Here is a 25,910-nt window from a genome sequence, read left to right on the forward strand (position 1 = left end):
GAGGACAGCCTGTTGTACACAGATTCATAGTCTAAACAAATTCTCTCCATTTCTTAATAATGGACTTTATTGTGCTCCAGGCTCCAATCATCCTACCCATGATTGAACTTATTCTAGATTTGCTTTGAATGTTGCTTTGTCTTAATGTTGTAGTTTGTTGGGAATTTTACTGAGAAATGTTGGTAATTAACTTGAAATAATGTGAAAAAGCGTAATCACATGTATGTGCACTGCATTGAAATACTTATGTGACTTCTAAAGACAATTGTGCAATTCCCATTTTGATTTTTGTATACACAAATTTCCCAATTTTACAGTATATGTTCCTTTTCTAACATCTGCGTATGCCTGAGGAGAGGAGCTAACATCATAATATAATTTTTTTCTCAGCAGTCAGGCCATGTCATGAAGACCACTCACTTTAAATTGTGGAATTTCATGGCCAACTAGGGTATAATAAATATAGTTCCAGACACTTAACATAATGTTGTGTGATCACCCTCTTTTGGAGTGTCTGTGAAAAGGTACTTCCTCTATGTTTTATAGGTACCTTGTCAGTTTGGCTAGTGACGCACCATATGCCTACATAGCTGTAATTTATGGTTATATTGACAGAGATGTCAAAAAAGTATTGTGATAAGATATTCAAGGGACCAGTATGTTGATGGATTCCACAGAATTTTCATTGAATAGGCAACCAGTGGCAGGAAAAGTTATAAACAAGCTGCAGATTAATTAGAAAACTTCTAATGTAATAGAATGACAGTAAAGAAGTTTTTGTGGAGTAGTTACCTGAAACTTATTATTATTTAGTTAATTTTTTACTTCAGTTGATATTTTATTCGCTTGCCACCATTTGCTCCCATCCATACCAAAGTAAAAATAATTCCAGTTTCCAATCTAAATGAAGTTCAAGAGGTTGTTTGGGGTTGAGGTTGCACTACTATGCCACTTATTTTGTCTTCTAAACTAATGATTGGTTTGCAAGGTAGGAAGGAGATATCAGATGGATTATCTTGTGACCTGAACTAGTCTTTATAGTGTTTTAGGGTTTGAAGATGATCAAAGATCTTAGATGACATTTGAACGAAATGTAATGAAATGGTTGTAATTGTGTCTGTTCAATGTATTCAGCAGTGAGATTTTGTGCAATATCTGAATTTAAGATTGCAACCTTAGGATGTACAATCTTCATAATCTTGTGTCTCTGTGTTTGCATTTGTTGGATGTCTTGTAATACTGGAATCATCATCCTCTGGTGACAGCTTGACAAGGGCATTGCAGCTACATGATTGACAGCTGTCTGAGAAATGTATTATAATGTCAAAAATTACATTCATGTCAAGATGCTTTCAGCAGTGTTCCAGAGATTAGCTTCAGATCAGTCCAGTGTTTCTTTGCTTCAGAAAATTGAAAGAGAAAGAAATTCAATAAAGCAAATACTTGACCATTGATGAAAAATAAATATATTGGAATATTCGTATTTTAATGCCTCTGTGGTATGGATGTACTGTTGGGAAATTTAAAGAATCTGAGTTTGGCTGAATGTTTCAAACCATTTATATCATGTTAATGGGTTTATTTGACATTTAATTTATTCTTATTTGATTTATTGTTTTGCAAAGACCGAGAATATAGTAAGTGTCCAAGAAAGATGCAAATATTAGGTCTTCAGAATTGGAGATTAATATTAGTTATATAATTTTGTGGGTTTATCTTATTCCGTTTTTGTTCTGATACTATAATAACACCATGCATCTGATTACAGATGATATCCAATAGTAATTGACAGTAACCTGTAGGCAACACCACAGTAGATCAGCAGATCTCTTGGATGCAGCACCTTTTCCAAATAAATAACTAAGGGGGGAGTGGGTTAGACAGGCAGACCAGAAGGGAACTCGCCGTACTACCTTAAATTCCTGGTCTACTTAACCTGTAAACTGCAGCACTTGGGATTTGGCAGTTAAGCTATGTGGGACTAGCATAGATTGTCAGTCTGCTTTCATCTTTAGAAAGTGTACTGGGTAAGGGGAAAGGAGGTGAGACAACCAGATCCACAGAAGGTAGTGATGCAATATCTCCTAAGCAGAGAGCTTACTGCTTGAGTAGAAATTTCAGATGTCATTATTGTGAGGTGATTATGCAGTTGAATGGATTCTCCGGGGTCTTGTTACAAGCTTAGTGAACAGAGGGGTGCTATGCAGCCAATGTGCCAGACTTCTCTTAAGTGAATGGCTCAAGACAAATGTAAAAAATAAGTATACTCTGTTTGTTCATGAAATGTCAAAGGTGGTCTACAGTGTGGTGTTATAAAAGCAGAATGCCCAGAACATCTGTGATGCCCCTGAGCTTATTTGAGTTTAGAAAAACACCTTAAAAGGCTTGTGAAGTAGTACATGCATTGGACATGCTGTTATACACTAATCAAAACACAATAGCCCAGGTGTGCACAGAGTTAGGGTTAAAACAATGCATTTTTTGTGTCACTTCATAATGAAACACATGAAACACAGACATACAGAAACAGAAACAACAGATTGTGGACAATTCAAATGTATATAGATGTCATATACAATTTACATTTGGAATATCAATGTGAAAACAATAAGGTCTGTTTTTTATGAAATTTCTTTGGTATCCCCTTCATTCAGATAGAGTCCAGCAGACGCCTCCAGATCTCCAACCATGATGTCTGTGCTTCGCTCTGGAGGGAGAATCTTCATCATACTCCTCTTAAACGGGTAAGATCAGTTACGAAGTTGAGGTATTACATATGGCTGCTTTTTACAATAGACAGATGACTGCATGAGACATTGTCCTCTGTTTTCTTTTCACAATGGTAAATGAAGTGTTGCTCAGTCCAGTGTAAATTAAATTCTGTATGTTTGTGTTCTAGTGTCTGTGTACGGTATGTGGGTATGTGTTTTTGTACAATAAACTGGTCAAAAGGAAGAAAAAGCAGTAGACAATAACAAATCCCTTTGCCTCACTACGAATCAATGGAAGTCTCCACAGAAGTATTGAAATTCACATTTACACTGCCATGTTGCTGTAAGGCCACGCTGGGGCAGCCCTTAGCACCCCATGCACCAAGCACTGCGTCCAATCGGCTGTGCTGATGCCTTCAGAGGTCATGCACACAGGATGATGTGATGTTTTGGTGCATATTTGATCCTTACAGTTACAGGAACCGCTGCCCCTTTAAAATACTACTAAAAGAACCCTTCTACAGACATCTACTACCTTAAATCATCTGTTCATTGTTGTGTTATATATATCATTTGTACAATGTTGTTTTTTAAATACTAAGCATTTATTCACTTTGCACACATTTGTTGGTGTTTTTTGACCAATCCTTGCAATTTAGATTTAACCTTCTGCTTACCATTTCTTTCTGCCATAAGACTTGGCAATTGACTCACTAGCTACCATCCTGTCTGAGGTTAGCAGAACATCGATATGGATTGCTATATGCTTTGGGTACATTTGCTTTTTTCAATGGTCAGATCATTATCTGTCCAATAATGCACACAGCATTTCATTAGAGGTCATTTGATTTCTCTAATTTTTTACTCTCCATTAGGATCTTTTTTGGACAGCATGTAAACTTGTTATTCAATTAGTTCATTTTGAGAGTAGCAACAGTACCTAAATAACCCAATAATGTTATTTTCACCAGTGAGAAACAAATTCACAGTGAGTCGTTTTTACCAGGTCAGGACCCCACAGACGGTAATTCAGTGATCGCACCAGACCACAGGCACAAATTAGCCACAGCAGACCATTGCCAGATTGTATGAATGTCATGACCTCTAGCTGGTCTTGTAACAGGTTTCTTGATGACACAGAAAGACTGATCCAGCGGCTGCAACCATGTCATTTCACAGAGTTCATCTCAGTCTGGTGTGGCCCTGTGTGTTTTATGGACTCAGCTAAGTGAGTTATCCTTTCCTCCCACCTAACCCAGGTTATTTGAAAGGGGGATATTAGGTGGGCTAGCCAAAAATACTGGCATCGAAAACCATGTCAGCAACAAATCAATCAGATTTTATGGTGATCTGACATCTATGCTAGTAGGTGCAATTTAAATTCTAAACAATATTTAGATCCACCAAGTATGTGAATAAAACAATGTAAATTCTCCAGGAACACCCAATGACATTTCACTGGGAAATAATCTTAAAACGTCTCTACTCCGGTAGGCTACAGTGCAGAAGCTGTTGCTAACACTGCTGCAGGTAGTCACAAAAGAAAGGCTATTAAACTTCAAGTGAGAAATACTTTAAAATAAATAAAATACAAAGAAATACAATTCAAATGCAAATAACGATAAATATCTCTGATTTATTGAAGTTCATAAATCAGTTGAAGTAGTTAGTGGAATTTCTCTCTTCGCACACATTTCTCTCATTCGTGAAGAGCTGGGTCAAGCTAGTTTGAGTGCAGCATCAGAGAGCTACATTGCTCTACCCCTACTAAAGTGATTTGATAGAACTTTGTGAATTAACACTTTTCTATGAGGAATATGAATGTTCTGTGATAGTGTGTTTACCAGTTGACCTTTTCTGACATTTACCAACATTCTTGCCAGTCTCGTTTTAGACACTTTCAGTACTAAACCACCATTAATAACGAAACATTTTCTAACTAAAGTCCTAGATCTACACTATCTGTGATATTGCCGTTACCCCTTCTGAGCTACAGTATATGAGCCTCATTGCAATTTCTTCAGTTGGGCCCTGTCCTTCTAGCCTGTGGCTCTAGCATCCTTCAGCAGTGAAACGGGGAGAGACACAGAGGATGTATTCAGGGTCCTGGTGGGCATTTTATTAACTAAACCAGAATATTAAGGGGAGAACGTGAGGGAGAAATCAAACTCAAAAGACAAACCACTTTTATTGGGAGGCAGTTCCTCCGGAGGCCTCCTGGTGGTGGTTTGGCAGGAATGGGTGCTGGCGTTTACGCCACGGTATATTAATCAAATTAACCTCAAAGGTAAGGTATACAATGTCTGCCTCATACTGTAGACCCAGGTTCCACTCCTGCACTGTTCATTTTTAAAATGAATGTCTACTTTTTCTACACAGACCAGCATTAGAAGATAATTCACTGTAAGTAGTTTTTTAACATTAGTGGAGGGTGAGACTTGATTTGATGTAGCCTATTGTGAACTAGGAATAGTGACCTTGATTTATCCAGGTTATCCATCTAGTGGTCTGATTCGTGTTTTCTGTAGGACAGTAGTGCCACGTTTTGTAAAATACACCAGATTGTTTCCTCTTTGCCAGTTACTATGAATGAATATGTATTGCATACACTTCAGTTCATGTGTTGTTATTATATGGTACACAGGTGAGGATCATTTAAGTCCTTTATAAACATTGCAGGGTTTCCTCCTTAGAAATGATGTTGCCCTGAATGGGATTCTAACTCATTGTGACAATGACATCATGGTGGAGTAAATCAAAGTGAAAATCTCTGTGCTGTAGTAAATCACGCTGCCACCACCACAGACTAGCATCAATGAGTAAGTGACTGTTGTCACTTGACTGTAAATGTCATTGCCCTTTATATGTCAGGATACACTGTGTAACGGGACAAGACACAGGGAACAGACACAAGAGGGTGTTCAGTGGGAGAATCAGATGGGTGTTTTATTGACATAAAGAGTGAGGGGAAGAGGTGAGGGAGGAATCAAACCTAAATGTCAAACCCGTTTTTGGGAAGGAGGCATCAACCCTGGGGCAATCTCCTGGTGGGGGTTTGGGAGGAATTGGGGCTGGTGGTCATTGCTTTGGTGGCTGCTCCGGCACCCTCCATCTCCTGGCCGCCCTCCGGCTTCGGCTTCGGCTGCCAGCCTTCTTCAGTCCATCTTACTACTCTTTGCTCCAAGCTGCTCACTGAGAGCCCTTTAAAGACCTCCTCTTGACGAGGTCACAAAAGGAAGAAGGTGTGTAGGGGCAGGGCTAGCCAAGCTCAAAGCCCCCAGAAGATTCCGGAGGCTAACAGCTGTTTCTGTGTGGAACATTCATGTAACGCTGACTTGTAAATTGTGGGCATGTTAGCATCCCAATTGTAAAACATTAAGTTCAAGGGAAGAGGGGTTCCCGAGTTGAGCAGCCTTACAGCCTGTGGAAAGAAGCTTATAAAATTGTCTTCCTCTTTTACTTAAATGTAAATGGATGTATACATTTGTGCACTTTTGGGCAGTATCAGTGTCTAGTCAATGAAGCATCATCCAAAAATATATTTGCTTATGTCCCAACATGGAAAACTCATGCGAAACATATATGCACATATATGTAGAGGGTTTCTCCACATGTATTTACATATGTAACCTGAATATGTTCATGAAATATATAACTTGCGCTTTTCACAATATCATAATACAATGCATGTCATATGCAGTGGGGAGAACAAGTATTTGCAGGTTTTCCTACTTACAAAGCATGTAGAGGTCTGTAATTTGTATCGCAGGTACACTTCAACTGTGAGAGACGGAATCTAAAACAAAAATCCAGAAAATCACATTGTATGATTTCTAAATAATTAATTAGCATTTTATTGCATGACATAAGTATTTGATCACCTACCAACCAGTAAGAATTCCGGCTCTCACAGACCTGTTAGTTTTTCTTTTAGAAGCCCTCCTGTTCTCCACTCATTACCTGTATTTACTGCACCTGTTTGCACTCGATACCTGTATAAAAGACACCTGTCCACACACTCAGTCAAACAGACTCCAACCTCTCCACAATGGCCAAGACCAGAAAGCTGTGTAAGGACATCAGGGATAAAATTGTAGACCTGCACAAAGCTGGGATGGGCTACAGGACAATAGGCAAGCAGCTTGGTGAGAAGGCAACAATTGTTGGCGCAATTATTAGAAAATGGAAGAAGTTCAAGATGACGGTCAATCTCCCTCGGTCTGATCAATGATCATGAGGAAGGTGAGGTATCAGCCCAGAACTACACGAAAGGACCTGGTCAATGACCTGAAGAGAGCTGGGACCACAGTCTCAAAGAAAACCATTAGTTACACTGCAGGATGCAAGGTCCCCCTGCTCAAGCCAGCGCATGTCCAGGCCCGTCTGAACTTTGCCAATGACCATCTGGATGATTCAGAGGAGGAATGGGAGAAGGTCATGTGGTCCGATGAGACAAAAATAGAGCTTTTTGGTCTAAACTCCACTCGCCGTGTTTGGTGGAAGAAGAATGATGAGCATGGAGGTGGAAACATCATTCTTTGGGGATGCTTTTCTGCAAAGGGGACAGGACGACTGCACCGTATTGAGGGGAGGATGGATGGGGCCATGTATCGCGAGATCTTGGCCAACAATCTCCTTCCCTCAGTAAGAGCATTGAAGATGGGTCGTGGCTGGGTCTTCCAGCATGACAACTACCCAAAACACACAGCCAGGGCAACTAGGAAGTGGTTCCAAAAGAAGCATCTCAAGGTCCTGGAGTGGCCTAGCCAGTTTCCAGACCTGAACCCAATAGAAAATCGTTGGAGGGAGCTGAAAGTCTGTATTGCGCAGCGACAGACCAGAAACCTGAAGGATCTGGAGAAGGTCTGTATGGAGGAGTGGGCCAAAATCCCTGCGGCAGTGTGTGCAAACCTGGTCAAGAACTACAGTAAACGTATGATCTCTGTAATTGCAAACAAAGGGTTCTGTACCAAATTTTAAGTTCTGCTTTTCTGATGTATCAAATGCTTATGTCATGCAATAAAATGCAAATGAATTACTTAAAAATCATACAATGTGATTTTCTGGATTTTTGTTTTAGATTCCGTCACTCACAATTAAAGAGTGCCTATGATGAGAATTACAGACTTCTACATGTTTTGTAAGTGGGAAAATCTGCAAAATCGGCAGTGTATCAAATACTTGTTCTCCCCCCTGTAGGCACATACAAAAATATGTTTTCTAAATACATTTCAATATATAATACTTCCATTTGGGTCCCAATAGTGGTTAAGTGCACATGTAAAGTACCAGTCAAAAGTTTGGATACACCTACCCAGTCACTATATAAAAAACACGTTTGTGGCAAAAGTGAATGGATTAAGTTTAAATAGATTGATTTGTATTTATTTTATTTTTTTTACCAGATATCGATATCTTGGCCCTAACATTGAAGCTAATTGTATCAAGTTGGCGTATGAGAATTTGCTTGCAGCTATACCAGACTCAAGGTTAAAAAAAAAATAAAGTTTTAGTAAACATTTCCCAAATATGGATCCACTGTATTTATGCACACATTTTTCCTCATTCCATGTTAAGTGCAGCACATAGCTGATCTGTGCAGTGAGTGTGCCTTTTTCAGCTGAAGTAAGTCACTGTCTCTGATGTGGTTTGTAATCATGCTCAATGTGAACAACTTCGAACCAGCATTTTGAAGGATGATTTACATAAAGTTGTAAGACGCAAAGCCAGGCATTTTGAAATCATCCACAAAATAACCAACATTTGACCATTTAGTAAATATCAGAATATGGTTGTCTGGACGACAACCTCAAAATACAATAACCTCTAAACATATTGGCACCCTTTATGTACATTAGATGAGCAAAATGATATTAGAAGGCACTTTGGAAGGGATTTTACACCCACATTGGAATGGATCTTAGACCAAAATACAGAATAATTCCAAATCCTTTAGATCCTTTTATCTGCATCTTTGGACTTTCCTGTTCAATTCAATCCACAGATTATCAATGGGATTGAAGTTCAGAGACTTCTAATGTCCTTTATCTCATAACAAATTACAGGAAAAGGCTCAGTGCCATTACCATGTAATTGCAAGGTGCATAAAGTACTGAAAACAAGGGTGCCAATCATTTTTATACTAAATGTTTTGAGAAATACATTTAAAAGTGGGTTCATGTTTTTGATTAATTCTCTTGGATTCTTAACTAAGTATAATGTATTAAAAATGCTGGAAAATTAACACATTATTATGTTGTTCATTTTATAGTATATACAACCTTTTTTATACTATATACATCTTTAGGATGGGTTCCCATCATTTATGTTAATTCCATCATCACCAATCCACTGCCTTAAAGATAGACACAACTTTTACTACACTGACAATTTCTCTTTGCTAGCTACACTCACCTAAAGGATTATTAGGAACACCATACTAATGCTATGTTTGACCCCCTTTCACCTTCAGAACTGCCTTAATTCTACGTGGCATTGATTCAACAAGGTGCTGAAAGCATTCTTTAGAAATGATGGCCCATACTGATAGGATAGCATCTTGCAGTTGATGGAGATTTGTGGGATGCACATCCAGGGCACGAAGCTCCCGTTCCACCACATCCCAAAGATGCTCTATTGGGTTGAGATCTGGTGACTGTGGGGGCCATTTCAGTACAGTGAACTCATTGTCATGTTCAAGAAACCAATTTGAAATTATTCAAGCTTTGTGACATGGTGTATTATCCTGCTGGAAGTAGCCATCAGAGGATGGGTACATGGTGGTCATAAAGGGATGGACATGATCAGAAACAATGCTCAGGTAGGCAGTGGATTTAAACGATGCCCAGTTGGCACTCAGGGGCCTAAAGTGTGCCAAGAAAACATCCCCCACACCATTACACCACCACCAGCAGCCTGCACAGTGGTAACAAGGCATGATGGATCCATGTTCTCATTCTGTTTATGCCAAATTCTGACTCTACCATCTGAATGTCTCAACAGAAATCGAGACTCATCAGACCAGGCAACATTCTTCCAGTCTTCAACTGTCCAATTTTGGTGGGCTCGTGCAAATTGTAGCCTCTTTTTCCTATTTGTAGTGGAGATGAGTGGTACCCGGTGGGGTCTTCTGCTGTTGTAGCCCATGCGCCTCAAGGTTGGGCTTGTTGTGGCTTCACAAATGCTTTGCTGCATACCTCGGTTGTAACGAGTGGTTATTTCAGTCAAAGTTGCTCTTCTATCAGCTTAAATCAGTCAGCCCATTCTCCTCTGACCTCTTGCATCAACAAGGCATTTTCGCCCACAGGACTGCCGCATACTGGATGTTTTTCCCTTTTCACACCGTTCTTTGTAAATGGTTGTGCGTGAAAATCCCAGTAACTGAGCAGATTGTGAAATACTCAGACCGGCCCGTCTGGCACCAACAACCATGCCATGCTCAAAATTGCTTAAATCACCTTTCTTTCCCATTCTGACATTCAGTTGGGAGTTCAGGAGATTGTCTTGACCAGGACCACACCCCTAAATGCATTGAAGCAACTGCCATGTGATTGGTTGATTAGATAATTGCATTCATGAGAAATTGAACAGGTGTTCCTAATAATCCTTTAGGTGAGTGAATATGCTACCAGCATATACAAATGGGAGGTAACATTTAGCAGTAATTTTTGTATAAACCTGAAGAAGACAAATTCATGCAGCAAAAACCATCAAATATATACAAATGTTACATTAGTAACTGCAGTAATATCCTCACAGTAACTATAGGGAAGAGTAGTTTAAAACATCAAAGTAGGGTAGGTAACATGGCTGCCATTTCACTGTCTGATGAAAATCTTGTATGCACCTTGTATGTAACAATTTTTTTTTATACATATTGAAAGCAGAGACTGCCCTGAATGTAGTCAAACCTTTTCATGACTCTAGTACAAAGATAATTTATTTAAAGTTATATAATGTATGGCAGTTAATGGGGAAAATATGGTCATGTTTCCTTGCCTGAAATGTCTTAAGAGCTTTTCAGACTGCGACACATAGAATATTAGTGTCATGGGCCAAACTCTAAATACTGTACATGGGCTCTGGCCAACCCTTCCGGCACTCTATGTGTCTGTGTGTGTAAGTGTCAACTTCAAGAATGTTGGTAACAGAGAGTCAGCTGACATAAACATTGGGTGTATTGATATTGCTACTATCTACACTGGATATAAAAAGTCTACACACCCCTGTTAAAATGCCAGGTTCTTGTGATGTAAAAGATTGAGACAAAGATAAATCATGTCATAACGTTTTCCACCTCTAATGTGACCTTTAACGTGAACAATTCAATTCAACAAACTGAAATCTTTGAGGGAAAAAATAAAAATAAAAATCTCACAATAACCTGGTTGGATAAGTGTGCACACCCTTAAACTAATTTCTTTGTTGAAGAACCTTTTGATTTTATTACAGCACTCAGTTTTATTGAGTAGGAGTCTATTAGCATGGCACATCTTGACGTGGCAATATTTGGCCACTCTTCTTTGCAAAAGCGCTCCAAATCTGTCAGATTGCGAGGACATCCCCTGTGCACAGCCCTCTTCAGATCATCCCACAAATGTTCAATTGGATTGAGGTCTGGGCTCTGGCTGGGCCATTCCAAAACGTTAATGTTCTTCTGGTGAAACCATGCCTTTGTGGATTTGGATGTGTGCTTTGGCTCATTGTCGTGCTGAAATGTGAACTTCATCTTCAGCTTTCTAACGGAGGCCTGAAGGTTTTGTGCCAAAATTGTCTGGTATTTGGAACTGTTCATAATTCCCTCCACCCTGACTAAGGCCCCGGTTCTGGCTGAAGAAAAACAGCCCCAAAGCATGATGCTGCCACCACCATGCTTCACTGTGGATATGGTGTTCTTTGGGTGATGTGCATTGTTGTTTTTGGGCCAAACATACCTTTTGGAATTATGGCCAAAAAGTTCTACCTTGGTTTCGTCAGACCATAACATATTTTCCCTCATGCTTTTGGAGGACTTGATGTTTATTTTTGCAAACTTCAGCCGGGCTTGGATGTTTTTCTTTGTAAGAAAAGGCTTCCGTCCTGCCACCATACCCCATAGCCCATTAATATGAAGAATATAGGAGATTGTTGTCACATGTAGCACACAGCCAGTACACAGCAGTTCCTTTAATGTTGCTGTAGGCCCCTTGGAAGCCTCCCTGACCAGTCTTCTTCTCATCTTTTCATCAGTTTTGGAGGGATGTCCAGTTCTTGGTAATGTCTCTGTTGTGCCACATTTTCTCCACTTGATGATGACTGTCTTCACTGTGTTCCATGGTATATCTAATGCTTTGGAAATAATTTTGTACCCTTCTCCTGACTGATATCTTTCAACAATGAGATCCCTCTGATGCTTTGGAAGCTCTCTGCTGACCATGGCTATTGCTCTGAGATACAACTAAGAAAATGTCAGGAAAATCCTACTGGAACAGCTGAACTTTATTAGTGATTAATCAGTCACTTTAAATGATGGCCGGTGTGTAATGACTTCTATTTAACTTGGGTTTGAATGTGATTGGTTAATTGTGAACACAGCCACATCCCCAGTTATATGAGGGTGTGCACACTTATTCAACCATGTTTTTTTTCCCCCTCGAAGAATTCAGTTTGTTTTTCAATTGAATTGTTCACATTATAGGTCACATTAAAAGTGGAAAAAGTTCTGACATGATTTATCTTTTTTCTCATTCATTACATCACAAAAACCTTGCATGTAGGGCTGTGTAGACTTTTTATATCCACTGTGTTGTATAGTGACTTTTGTGTGGTTTATGGTTAAAATGCAATTAACATTCTGGCACTTATCATTTTACTTCCATCGCTTTCAATCAAATCAAAGAATGTCTATCATTTTAAATACATTTTGTTTACAGACATATTTGACCGTAGTTGAAATTCATCATACTGTAGTTAAGTGAAGATATGCATCGGATTAACCACAGTTACTTATTTTACTTACTTTCGTTTGAAAGCCCTATCAAAATGTAAATCAGAGGTCAAAATTATCAAACATAGAGCTACATTTTATCTCCAGAGATGGGATCAATTTTGTTACAAAATGCAATGACCAGTATCTCCAAAAAAGGAAGTTCATTGAATGGCAGGTATGATTGTGCCATGCAAATAACTTGCAAATACACATGTGACTAGCAGCAACCTTTATCTACTACTATGTACTTTAGTTCATGACGCTAACTGTAAAGTCCTCTGGAAACTAAACTATCCAAATTTTATGAAAAATAAATACTTCAAGGGATGCTGTGTGTTATTGTTCTAATTAGCTTCACGCTAGAACAAAACCACATTCATATCTGGATTGTTAAAAATAATTTTGTAAAATGCAAAATAGAGCTCTCTTATGTCTGTTGTTACAAAATACCTTGGATTGTACTTCAAGCCAGTGAAATGCAAATTACAGCCTACTCAAAAGTAGTTTCAATAGGTACTTCAAATCCCATCTTTGCGCAACTTCCAGCATCTTACCTCACTGGGAGATCCATGAACTTTGCTACTCTGGAAACAGCTCTTATGCACAAATGAAGCACACGGTTTTCTTTGAAAAGTGCCACCAAGTAAGGTGGAATCCATATGGAAAAGAATACAGGTATTTTTTGGGTGTCAGTCTGTCTACCCCTTTAGATAACTGCCTCTTCTCAGGTCCCTGTGACTCTTCTTGAAAGCTATAGCAAAATCACTATGCTGTTTCATTCTCCTCCCATAGCCTGACAAGGAACAAAGTGAGAGAATCAAGCAGGGGAGAAGCTGAGTGACTTCAAAAAGCAGATGCATTTTGAGAAGACATTCAAATAATGCAAAAGATGCAAGTTGCCATGGCTTTTCTTATGTCTAGGATTTCTATTGTTGACTTAAAATGTACTGTTGGCTGAAACCTAGACCAAACACATAGATCAAATGTGTGTGAAGATCAAATAAAGATCAAAGGGGTATCTCTTTCCCCTTGATCCACCCTTCCCAGTTGGAGTCAGGTAGCACAGACAGAAAGACCCTATGCCCTTAATCCAACTATTACATCAAATAACCCAACTGTTATCAGAACCCATTTGCAGTTCCGTTATGTCCAGTGGGATATTTTGTAAGAAAATGAAATATATGTCAAAATGAACACCACTGAGTTGTTGGAGAATTCAATTTTTGTTGTTGTCCTAGAAATGCATCGACTGAGCTCTTCCAGGTCCTATTTGAACAGCACCAGAGTTTTTTTTAAGTCCCACATCAAATCCCCTACACAGTGGGAGTCATGGATTAGCCTTGTGTTAATATGTTAATAGTGTGGGAAGTGTTGTGGGAATATCATGCTGGAACAAACCTTTTAATCTTATTTTGGGTCCGAAGCCTACTTTAGTGGTCTTTTATTCTCTCAAAATCATGCTGAGCTGGAATTAGCTGGAATCTTCAAGCCTACTGTCCTTCAAAAGATACAAGTTCAACATGGAAAAGTGGGGTGGTTGTAGATACCCTATCACCGAGACATTTGTAATCCTCAATCATTGGTAACTGCTTTGTGCTGTACTTTCTTCCAAGTCTTTTCTTACTCATGTCCTTTGTTAAAGCCCTATACACAACACATCTAAACACGCAATGGCCCTTAGCTGTTACATTTTCTGTTGCAATATGAAGGCACATCATTTCATGTTTTCCAAACTTTGTGTCATCTTTAGTGGAATTGAGTTCATCAACAGAACCTGGAAAAATCTCAGAACAAGATGAAAATGTTTTTTTTTTTTTCATTTTTCTTTGTCTTTCTTATCCCTTCCCAATATTCTTTATATTTAATTGTATCTATGACCCTGTCTCAGAAAAATCTAACATATTTGGGAGCATTGATGATTGTCGCAAGCCTTCCTCTCTGGAATCGGTGCCAAGCCCTTCAACCTTTCTTCATAATGCTTATTTAACCAGAAAGTCATGTAGACTTGTGATGGAACACACTCACCTGATGATGTCAGTTAGCTTTTTAGATGCCCAAAGCCGCCTGAGGGAAAATGTGATGATGCCAGAAAATGGATATCGCCCATGAGGCTTCTAATCCACACATCAATTTCCGACACAGTCGAGTATGCAGCCCACGTGGTTAGCCTGGTCTCAAAGGATCGCCTTAGACCTTTGCACCGCTTGACAGGCAATACAGGCTGTTAAGCTTTTTACTAACTGTACAATTGACCAACCAGCAGCAAAACTAGATTACGTGAAAAGAAACCAGGCAAGCCGCAATAAAATGTGTTAATTGTGGCTGCCCTCTCGAGAATCTAACCCAGGTCACCCACGTGAAAGGCACTGTCGCTAACCACTATGCCAGCAAACTGCACACATGCCAGGCTTTAATATTGTAGAAAATTCATTAATTATCATCCTTATTTATTCATTATCTTATTAGAAGGGTTTGTATTCTGAATGCTTGATCAATTACACAGGTACTGAAAGACTTTTCTCTCTCTCTGTCGGCTGAGCAGGGCCTTGGCTCCTTTTAGCAGTAAGAAAAACAGGCCCCTACCTTTGCCATAAAAATGCCATGAGAAACTGTTCTCTAGGAGGAGGTTCTTGAATTGCAGGTGGTTATTACTTACAGGTGAATTATCCTACAGGTGAACAGAGCTCTATTCCTTATTGGGAAGAGCATAGTTAACTTAAGTCCCCATATAGTAACTGTCCAGATAGTTATATCTCAGTCTTTGACCGGGTTGTCTGGGCAACCGACATTCTATGATTTTCTGTCTGCTGGAGCTTTTTGTGCAACCTTGCATTTTAGACTACCTCATAGTGGCTACTATGCCTTGAATGTACATTCTGCGAATGCTAATTCCGTCATATGTACTGTTGGAAGGGAATATAAGCTTGAATCTTGAAATTTATAATCAGAAAGATCTGTCATGACGTTATTCTGCTAGTGTCTGTACTGATTCTCTGTCAATGTTGTGACGGTTGTTCCCGTGGTGCCACGTAATTAAACTTGAAATAATCAACTGTTATACCAGACTCTGAGAAGTTCTTATTTGTATGGATTGCGAACATTTTCCATCTTCCACAATTTGACACCCCAGATGGGACTTCAATATCTTCACGATGACGGTGTTTGCTTTTTTGACTCTATCCAGCTGACTGAAGTGTGCGCATCATAAGTAGGTAAGCGAAACCTACTGGACAAAATTTGCAATAAGTTCATATCAATCTGTTTTGAGGGTTGAATTGTTTGCACCAGAGCCGTGAGTGACGAATTCCGATTTATTACACGTAAAATAACAGTTGATTATTGATGGTACATGTTTTATTGTTGTTACATTGGATTGATGTTATGAAAAAATATATAGAAAATCCTTCGATATGAAGTTAAAGAACAAAAAAAGAGATGTAACTGACTGTTCTGATAAATGCTTGATCATTAAAATAACTCCTAAACAGTATAGTATAGCCATTACAGGGTTCCCTGTATGTGAGGGAATAACTCATTCGACACTCCCAAGAACTCATAAGTGAGGGAGCTAGCTGACCGATTATCAACTGCCGCTGGGGGGTTAGAGTCCCCCTCTGCAGAGGTGGTTAGAGTCCCCTTGCAGGCGATTAGACAGGTGTGTGATGCAATCTAATTGGGTCACATTACTCCCCTTGGTTGGTTGCAATAGCAGTGGTTGAGGAACCCCTATATGCCAAACCAAGGCGAGTCCTAAAAGGAAGGGTAAATGACTAATTCAAATGAGATTATCCAAAGTAACACTATGTTGAGGATACCCAAGAACTTTAGGTGAGGGGACAAAAAATCTCAACACTATTGACAGAAGTACGAATGGTTGACTTTGAATAAGTGTTCGTGTGTGAGCGAGTGAGCAAAGAATTGTGTGTGTGCGAGGTTGGAGACTGGATGTGTGTGAATGAGAATGTGTGCTCAATAAAACGTATGATTGGGTTGCGTTCCTTATTATCGCACCACCACACTTGTGTTCTATATTATTGTGTTCTATATTATTGTATATGTTCTGATGAAAATTATAGCAAAAGGTGTATGTGACTAATTATTATGAATATAAACCGTTCAGTCTTGTATATGGTATAGCCGGACATTTAAATTCAGTGGTGGCTCTCTATTCTTCTTTAGAGGATTTGAAGGAGGTTCAGCATAGATGACAAAATACATTGAATATAATAGTGTGCAATATTGAGTATGCGTTATATTTTGCAAAGTTCTCTGTAATCTTCAAATAAACACCGGAGTGGCAATTGCCATACTTATGCACAGATCACTTTTATTTTGTGTGTTTATGTTTTAACATATTTAACATATTTAAACATATTTGTAGTTTTATGAGAAATGAAGGATCACTTTTTTGGGGGTGTTATAGGAAAAAGTTATTTTTACTATTTATCACTGTACAGACTTTGTCACTAGCTCTCTTGTCTAGGCTATTTCATTGAACAAAACATTTAACAGGGTAAATGTGGTACCAGGTCCATACGCTTAACTCTCCTGGTACACGTATGACTCTACAGGTTGGAGACTTTATAGAAGCTATTTGTTGCTAGACGCTTACATCTTGCTACTATCAAATGCCCCACGCATACATGTGGTAAAGACAGGGTGTCCGTAGGTAACTCCAGGGCAGAAAAAGTGTCTAGGCAGCTAGGAGGCTGCTCAGATGCCTCTTATTGCTGCTGTAACTCGTTCTGCTACTAAACATGTCAATCTGTGTCCATGTTACACCTTTGACCATATCTATCACCTGCAGACCTCTGTCGTCAAGGCAGACAAACACACCTGGGTGACAGCTGGCTGTGCAGCTGGTACCGACGGGATCAATAGACACCTGTCCGGTAAACCTGTTGCATCAGTCTCACTTCTGCCCAGTCTTTTCTACCCAGCCTCTTCACATTATATTATTTTCACTCATTAACATCACGCCAAGTTTAAATATTTTGTTAGACACCATTAAGTAGTGTTAAACTGAGTAATATTTCTTATTAAGTTTACCTCCAACACAAGTAGTATCTATGCCACTGGCCGTTTTAAAAGCTTATTAGCAAGTAATATGTCGCTAGATGCCAATATATTGTGTTAAACTGAGTAACGTTTCTTATTAAGTTTACCTACACCACAAATAGCATCTATGAACTTTCTGGATTTTGCCACTGGCCGTTTTAACAGCTTATTAGCCATTTGTGAATGACATTGATACAATAACTACTGTATCAATATAGGTGATGATAACAGACTTTTTCGTCAACTGAAAAGACAAGAGAATCGTGTAGCCAGGGAAGTGTTTGTCTATTCTGAACAATTATGAGACATCATAAAGATGAAAATCCACCAGAAATAGTTGCAATATAGTAAACAATTTCATTTTAGGCTTCCCATAACGAACATACTCAAGGTTGTATCCAGTGAGGTTTTTGTCTATCCTGAACAAATGCTCCTTTGCCACTGGCCGTTTTAACAGCTAATTAATCAATTGTGAATGACATAGATACAGTATCTATCAATATAGGTGACGATAACTAATGATGGCCATTTGAGGCTTTATTAGCGTTGTTTTAGCGGCAGGATATTATGTTGGCAGTACTAAGATGTTCTTTAACATAATAAAAGCCATAATTGAATTGTATAAGGCAATATAGTTAACAATCTAGTCTGTGAAAAAGAACAGACAAGAATAACATTGGAACGGACACTAAACATAAAATGTACAGACAATATTGTTAACTATATTAAATTATATTGTTCAATGATGGCTTTTATTTTGAAAAATAAAATCTGAGTTAGCATTGCTAGTATAATATCCTGCTGCTAGAAGAACGGTAATGAAACCGCGAATGGCCATCACCATATTCAAATGAAGCAAATTTATCGAGTGCCTTTCGAGCGCAATTCCGAAAGGGTGAAACGACTGCGGCATGATTATGCAGAGGTATGTATTCACTTTAGCAGTGTGATCTTGCATACTGTCTCATAATCTTTTACTGTACTGTAGAATGTATACTACATCCACACTGAACTACACAATTTTGCCTGACACTGTTCTTCAGAGAGTTTTACGAATGGATGGAGAGGAGATCCAGCATGAGTTCATTTACGTAGATGAGGCTGGGTTCAACCTGACGAGCACACGAAGGAGGGGAAGAAACATCATTGGCCACAGGGCTATAGTCAATGTCCCAGGGCAACGTGGGGATCATATAACACTCTGTGCAGCCATTACACAGAATGGGGTCCTCCACCGCCATGCCCATATGGGCCCTTACAACACAGCACTCATACTTACATTCTTGGACCAATTGCACAACATAACAGCAGCAAATCAAATTGATCATATGCAATACATTGTTGTCTGGGACAATGTGTCTTTCCACCGCTCTGCTCTGGTTCAGAACTGGTTTCAGCAACATCCACATTTCACCGTCCTATATCTTCCACCATACTCTCCATTCCTCAACCCTATAAAAGAGTTTTTCTCGGCATGGCGGTGGAAGGTATATGATCTCCGTCTCCAGGCTGAGGTACCCCTCATCCAAGCCATAGAGGAGGCCTGTGATCAGATGGAGGTAGCAGCGATGCAAGGATGGATTCGTCATTCAAGATGTTTCTTTCCAAGGTGTCTTGCTAATGACAACATTGCCCGCAATGTTTATGAAATTCTCTGGCCAGATCCAGCTAGGCTCAGAGACAATGTCTAGTTTTCGTTCTTTTTTTTTTTACAGTAAACTTACAGTACAATACGTAAAGTGACATTTTGTTACAGTATTATGAATCTCCATGTCAACATTTTGGGCTTGTTGAGAAATGAATGAGTTTCTTCAGTCTGCAACATTGGTCTTGTGTATTGTTTGGTGTATTTACATTATATTTGTACTTTGTTGATGGTAGCCTACTGTAATAAAAGTGTTTTAGGTTTATCACAGCAGAGTGTAACTCGTGCAAACAGAGTATCGTAATGTGAAACTTGTGTGTTTCATATGGTAACAAAGTGTGGTTTTTAAACAGAAGCGTATAGTTTTTACAAGTGTTTAATTATGCAAAGGATCTGCAGTGTTTTGCTAATTGGGTGTGTGGTTGTGCTAATTGTGTGTAGTGTTCTGAAAACACGGGCCCTGTTTTGAAAATCTTGCTTAAGCAATCCAAAAAACTGTAAAATGTTCTGTGCCACAGTAGACCTTCTGTCGTTTTTGACCAGACGGGATAGCCTTTGTTGCCCTCTTTTGAGGTAGAATGCAGAGCTATGGGCTTTGTCTTAATTCATCTGTTCACAAAATTAGTTTCCAGCATTCATAGTGAACAGAGTTACTGCTACACTAAAAAAAAGGCAATAGGAAAATATGATAGCAATACCAAAACATAAACATAAAACAATAGTTATTTTTTTTAAAACAATGTTGATCATGCCCATGTGGAGTTCTGTGCCTGTCTTGTGAAACCTTTTCTGTAAAAATGAGTATTATACTGGCAACTTAGTTGCCAGCTTAATCCTGCAATGTTTCTACAGCAAGCTGTAATGTGGTTTACACTACAATTTTCCTAACTGTAAAATAAATTATGGCATCTGTGCTGTACATTTACTTGGCATTAGTTTGACAAAAATAAGATAATGTACAGTGGGGAGAACAAGTATTTGATACACTGACGATTTTGCAGGTTTTCCTACTAACAAAGCATGTAGAGGTCTGTAATTTTTATCATAGGTATACTTCAACTGTGAGAGACGGAATGTAAAACAAAAATCCAGCAAATCACATTGTATGATTTTTAAATAATTAATTTGCATTTTATTGCATGACATAAGTATTTGATCACCTACCACCTAGTAAGAATTCCAGCTCTCACAGACCTGTTAGTTTTTCATTAAGAAGCCCTCCTGTTCTCCACTCATTATCTGTATTAACTGCACCTGTTTGAACTCTTTACCTGTATGAAAGCCACCTGTCCACACACTCAATCAAACAGACTCCAACCTCTCCACAATGGCCAAGACCAGAGAGCTGTGTAAGGACATCGGGGATAAAACTGTAGACCTGCACAAGGCTGGGATGGGCTACAGGACAATAGGCAAGCAGGTTGGTGAGAAGGCAACAACTGTTGGCGCAAATATTAGAAAATGGAAGAAGTTCAAGATGACGGTCAATCTCCCTCGGTCTGGGGCTCCATGCAATATCTCACCTCGTGGGGCATCAATCTTCATGAGGAAGGCGAGGGATCAGCCCAGAACTACACAGCAGGACCTGGTCAATGACCTGAAGAGAGCTGGGAACACAGTCTCAAAAAAAAACATTAGTAACACACTATGCCGTCATGGATTAAAATCCTGCAGCACACGCAAGGTCCCCCTGCTCAAGCAAGCGCATGTCCAGGCCCTTTTGATGTTTGCCAATGACCATCTGGATGACCCAGAGGAGGAATGGGAGAAGGTCATGTGGTCTGATGATGCAAAAATAGAGCTTTTTGGTCTAAACTCCACTTGCTGTGTTTGGAGGAAGAAGAAGGATGAGTACAACCCCAAGAACACCATCTCAACCGTGAAGCATGGAGGTGGAAACATCATTCTTTGGGGATGCTTTTCTGCAAAGGGGACAGGACGACTGCACCGTATTGAGGGGAGGATGGATGGGGCCATGTATCGCAAGATCTTGACCAACAACCTCCTTCACTCAGTAAGATGGGTCGTGGCTGGGTCCAGCATGACAATGACCCAAAACACACAGCCAGGGCAACTAAGGAGTGTAAGAGGCATCTCAAGGTCCTGGAGTGGCCTAGCCAGTCTCCAGACCTGAACCCAATAGAAAATCTTTGGAGGGAGCTGAAAGTCTGTATTGCCCAGCGACACCCCCGAAACCTGAAGGATCTGGAGAAGGTCTTGTTACTTGAACTCTGTGAAGCATTTATTTGTACCGCAATTTGTGGTGCAGTTTATTGCTGATTTCATAGGCTATATAACTCTTATTTAATTTACTTTTATTTATACAGAGAAATTAACCTAGGTCTCTTTTACAGCTGAGACCTACCATACCATACCATACCATACCATCTTCTTCCGCTTATCCGGGGCCGGGTCGCGGGGGCAGCAGTCTAAGCAGGGATGCCCAGACTTCCCTCTCCCCAGACACTTCCTCCAGCTCTTCCGGGGGGACACCGAGGCGTTCCTAGGCCAGCCGGGAGACATAGTCCCTCCAGCGTGTCCTAGGTCTTCCCCGGGGTCTCCTCCCGGTGGGACGGGACCGGAACACCTTCCCAGGAAGGCGTTCCGGAGGCATCCGAAACAGATGCCCAAGCCACCTCAGCTGACCCCTCTCGATGTGGAGGAGCAGCGGCTCTACTCTGAGCTCCTCCCGGGTGACCGAGCTTCTCACCCTATCTCTAAGGGATCGCCCGGCCACCCTGCGGAGAAAGCTCATTTCGGCCGCCTGTATCCGGGATCTTGTCCTTTCGGTCATGACCCAAAGCTCATGACCATAGGTGAGAGTAGGAACGTAGATTGACTGGTAAATCGAGAGCTTCGCCTTGCGGCTCAGCTCTTTCTTCACCAAGACAGACCGATACATCGACTGCATTACTGCAGAAGCTGCACCGATCCGTCTGTCAATCTCCCGTTCCATCCTTCCCTCACTCGTGAACAAGACCCCTAGATACTTAAACTCCTCCACTTGAGGCAGGCACTCTCCACCAACCTGAAGTGGGCAAGCCACCCTTTTCCGACTGAGGACCATGGCCTCGGATTTGGAGGTACTGATTTTCATCCCCACCGCTTCACACTCGGCTGCAAACCGTCCCAGCGCATGCTGAAGGTCCTGGTTAGAAGGGGCCAACACGACAACATCATCTGCAAAAAGCAGAGACGAAATTGTGTGGTCCCCAAACCTGACACCCTCCGGCCCCTGGCTGCGCCTAGAAATTCTGTCCATAAAAATTACGAACAGAACCGGTGACAAAGGGCAGCCCTGCCGGAGTCCAACATGCACTGGGAACAAGTCTGACTTACTGCCGGCAATGCGGACCAAGCTCCTGCTTCGGTTGTACAGGGACCTGACAGCCCTTAGCAAAGGACCAAGGACCCCATATTCCCCAAGCACCCTCCACAAGATGCCGCGAGGGACACAGTCGAATGCCTTCTCCAAATCCACAAAACACATGTGGATTGGTTGGGCAAACTCCCATGAACCCTCCAACACCCCGTAGAGGGTATAGAGCTGAGACCTGTATTACAAAAATAGTCATATACAACATGGAAATAAAACATACAGATCACTATAAATGGCATTCCATGAGTGTGGGGCAAAGATTTCAAACGCAGTTCATTCATACTCAGTTCTGAATAGGCCTGCAGTATCTCCAGCACTATCCAGTCTAGAGAGCATGTTTGGTAACTACTGCTCTTCCAACACATTTTCTCTGTTAGATAGACAGGACTAAGTTTAGCATGACTGCCTTACATAAAAGCATGAAACAATGTCTGGCCCTTCTAGATTTCAGTGACTCCCAACCAACTGAAGCATATAACAGACAGTAATGAGTGTGAAAAGTTGCACCAGTGATAAAATGCGAAGCCAATTTATAGACTGCTTCCAGAGATTTGAGGACAGAAGCTAATGCATGCATATACAGTAAATCACCATAATCTAGTAGTGACATAAAAGTTGCTTGCACAATATATTTTCTATGCTGATGTGACAGACATACATTTTTCTTTAGTTTTTTCACAGATTTTCATCTAAGCAAATTCTAACATATTTCTAAGAAAGAACATGTTTGAAATCATTTATGGTAGTAATTTTCGGATCATCCAAAGCCAGGTGCTGACCTAAAAAATAAAATGTACTTTTTTTTTTGTTTGCATTTACTACCAAACTATGGTCCATAAGGGATTTTTGTAACAGTCGAAAATCAGACTGCAGTCATGCAACAACTTGTTCAATAAAAGGAGCCATAGCCTATAGTACTGTGTCGTCAGCATAAAAAGGCACAATTTCTTGTAGAGTCACTAACCCTCTGCAGCAGAGCTATCTCTGGGTCTTCATTTCCTGTGGCAGTCTTCATGAGACCCAGTGTCATCCTAGCGCTTGATGGTTTTTGCAACTGCACTTGAAGAAACTTTTAAAGTTCTTGACATGTTTCCTGTCCTTCATGTCTTAATGCAATGATGAACTGTCATTTCTGTTTATTTATTGGAGTTGTTCCTAAATTAACAATGGACTGATACAGTAAGCCTTATTACATGTTTATCTGTTTAACACTTTTGGGTTTACTACATGATTTCATATGTTATTACATTGTTTTGATGTCTTTACTATTACTCTACAATGTAGAAAATTGTAAAAAACTAAAAAAAGAAAAACCATTTAATGGGTAGATGTGTCCACACCTTTGTCTGGTAATGTAGCTAGAATAGATCTCGTGGGAAAACACGACCATGTCCTGGATATTATGGATTGGTTTATCCAAATTATACCAAGCCCACAAACAATAACATTAACACACCTTTACCAGAACAAATAACTTTTTCCAATGATAATTTCCTGTTGAAAAGTGATTTAATGCTGTTTCACCTTTTGCCTAGTGGATTACATATGTAAAAACAGTATGTGTTATAAAGTAATGAATACTACCTACAGATTACAATAGTTACCTTTTTACCTAGCCAAAATAATCAGTATTTCCCAGAGCCAATGTATGTTCAGCAAGAACTTCAATATAATGAACTAACTTATTTGCCATTATTTGTCGATTTAGTCCTGTTAAAGCTGTTGTGGAACCTATGTGATTAGTAAATACATTAATGTATCCATATTTCCATGTGCTTCACCACGATATCACCAGGAGTAATATCACAATATGAGATCCCTTCCAAAAATGTTGACTTGTAACACTCGGTTTAACATTGAGCCTTTTCAAAGTGATAAAAAGCATGACTACATACATTTTTCCGGTTTCACTAGTCCTTCGATACACTTGTAATAGAGTGTGTTGTTCAACACACAAAACCTATTCCCACAGTCATTCTGGGCAATTATGTGTGAGTAAATCTCACTGACCTAGAAATCTTTTGAAAATGATGGTTCCCTAGAGTGAAATGCCCGGTTAGGGACATTTAGTTTATTTTTCTACATTTTTTTGAATTATTTACAAACAGCATTTTCAAATTATTTGTTTTGTTGAAGTAATGCCACATTGCCAGTCATTGATCTGATAAAAACAGCTCTATGTTACATTTCATGTCAAATCCCTTCTTTTTTTCCAGTGATCTCACAATCTCAGTGAAGCAGTACATTATATCTTTGCATCAGCAATTTGACCCGAACAAAAATAAAAAGTATTAACTGCATACACATTGGTATCTGCCAGAACTGGCTATTTCATGATTTTTTTAACAGATTGGGAGCATTCCTACTTAAATGTTTGGCTGTCCCTAAAGAGTCCTAAGCATAAAATGGAGAACTGTCAGATCAAAAAAAGAAAGTAAAAGCCTATATTTAATGGATGAGTCCTGTCAAGAGGTTTCCTGGAGGTTTTTGAGTTGTCTGCCTCGTGTTTAAAGGCAGCTAGAAGGCTCTGGGATGTGTTCAGGTGTTTCCTGCCAATTACGTCCTGTTGTCAGAACTGTATGCATTTCAGATTTGTATTACCATTTGCTCTCCGTGGGAATAGCATTACAGCACAATACTTTATTTTGGTCATTGCCTAGGAGGAGGAACAAAAGCATGGGGCTTTCTACTTCCTGTCTCCCCAGCATCCAGTCAACAACATGCAGCTGAACCCATAAATGGAGACTTTGCATACATCCAGTCATGCCTTATTCATTAAGCCGTGGTGATGCAATGTGTGTTTAGAGATAATGTGAGTCATTTATCCATACAGATCAGAAAAGGAGGGGGTCATCAATTCTCCAAGCCTGGATTACATAGTAGTTATTTCACTTATTCCAGATTCGGATTACTAACTTGCACTTTTCAGTAACTTTTTAGCTTAGTTGGGGAAAATAGCTGAAGGTGCACAATTACAGAATATGTTAAAAACTGAAGGTAGACAGGGGAATCAAGTTTAAAATTCAAATACATTAGCTCCGGAGAGTTTGTTTGAAATATTCTGCAAGAGAGTTTTACTTTCCTAGTGCATGTCAAAGAGCTTTGGGAGTTGAGATAGCAAGGAAGAAAGAAACAGCTGTTTCTTTATCT

General features: G+C 39.8%; 1 protein-coding gene across 1 annotated transcript in view; it reads left to right on the forward strand.

Moving 5' to 3' along the window:
* LOC105010060 (gamma-aminobutyric acid receptor subunit pi) overlaps positions 1-25,910 on the forward strand; it is a 68,988-nt gene that overhangs the window by 12,101 nt on the left and 30,977 nt on the right. Inside the window, exon 2 of the mRNA XM_013134278.4 lies at positions 2,655-2,744. Within this exon, the coding sequence (XP_012989732.1) occupies positions 2,689-2,744 (56 nt within the window). The 5' untranslated portion in view covers positions 2,655-2,688. The remainder of the gene's footprint in view (positions 1-2,654; positions 2,745-25,910) is intronic.

Source organism: Esox lucius, chromosome 6 (genome assembly GCF_011004845.1).
Source record: "Esox lucius isolate fEsoLuc1 chromosome 6, fEsoLuc1.pri, whole genome shotgun sequence".
Lineage (NCBI taxonomy): Eukaryota > Metazoa > Chordata > Actinopteri > Esociformes > Esocidae > Esox > Esox lucius.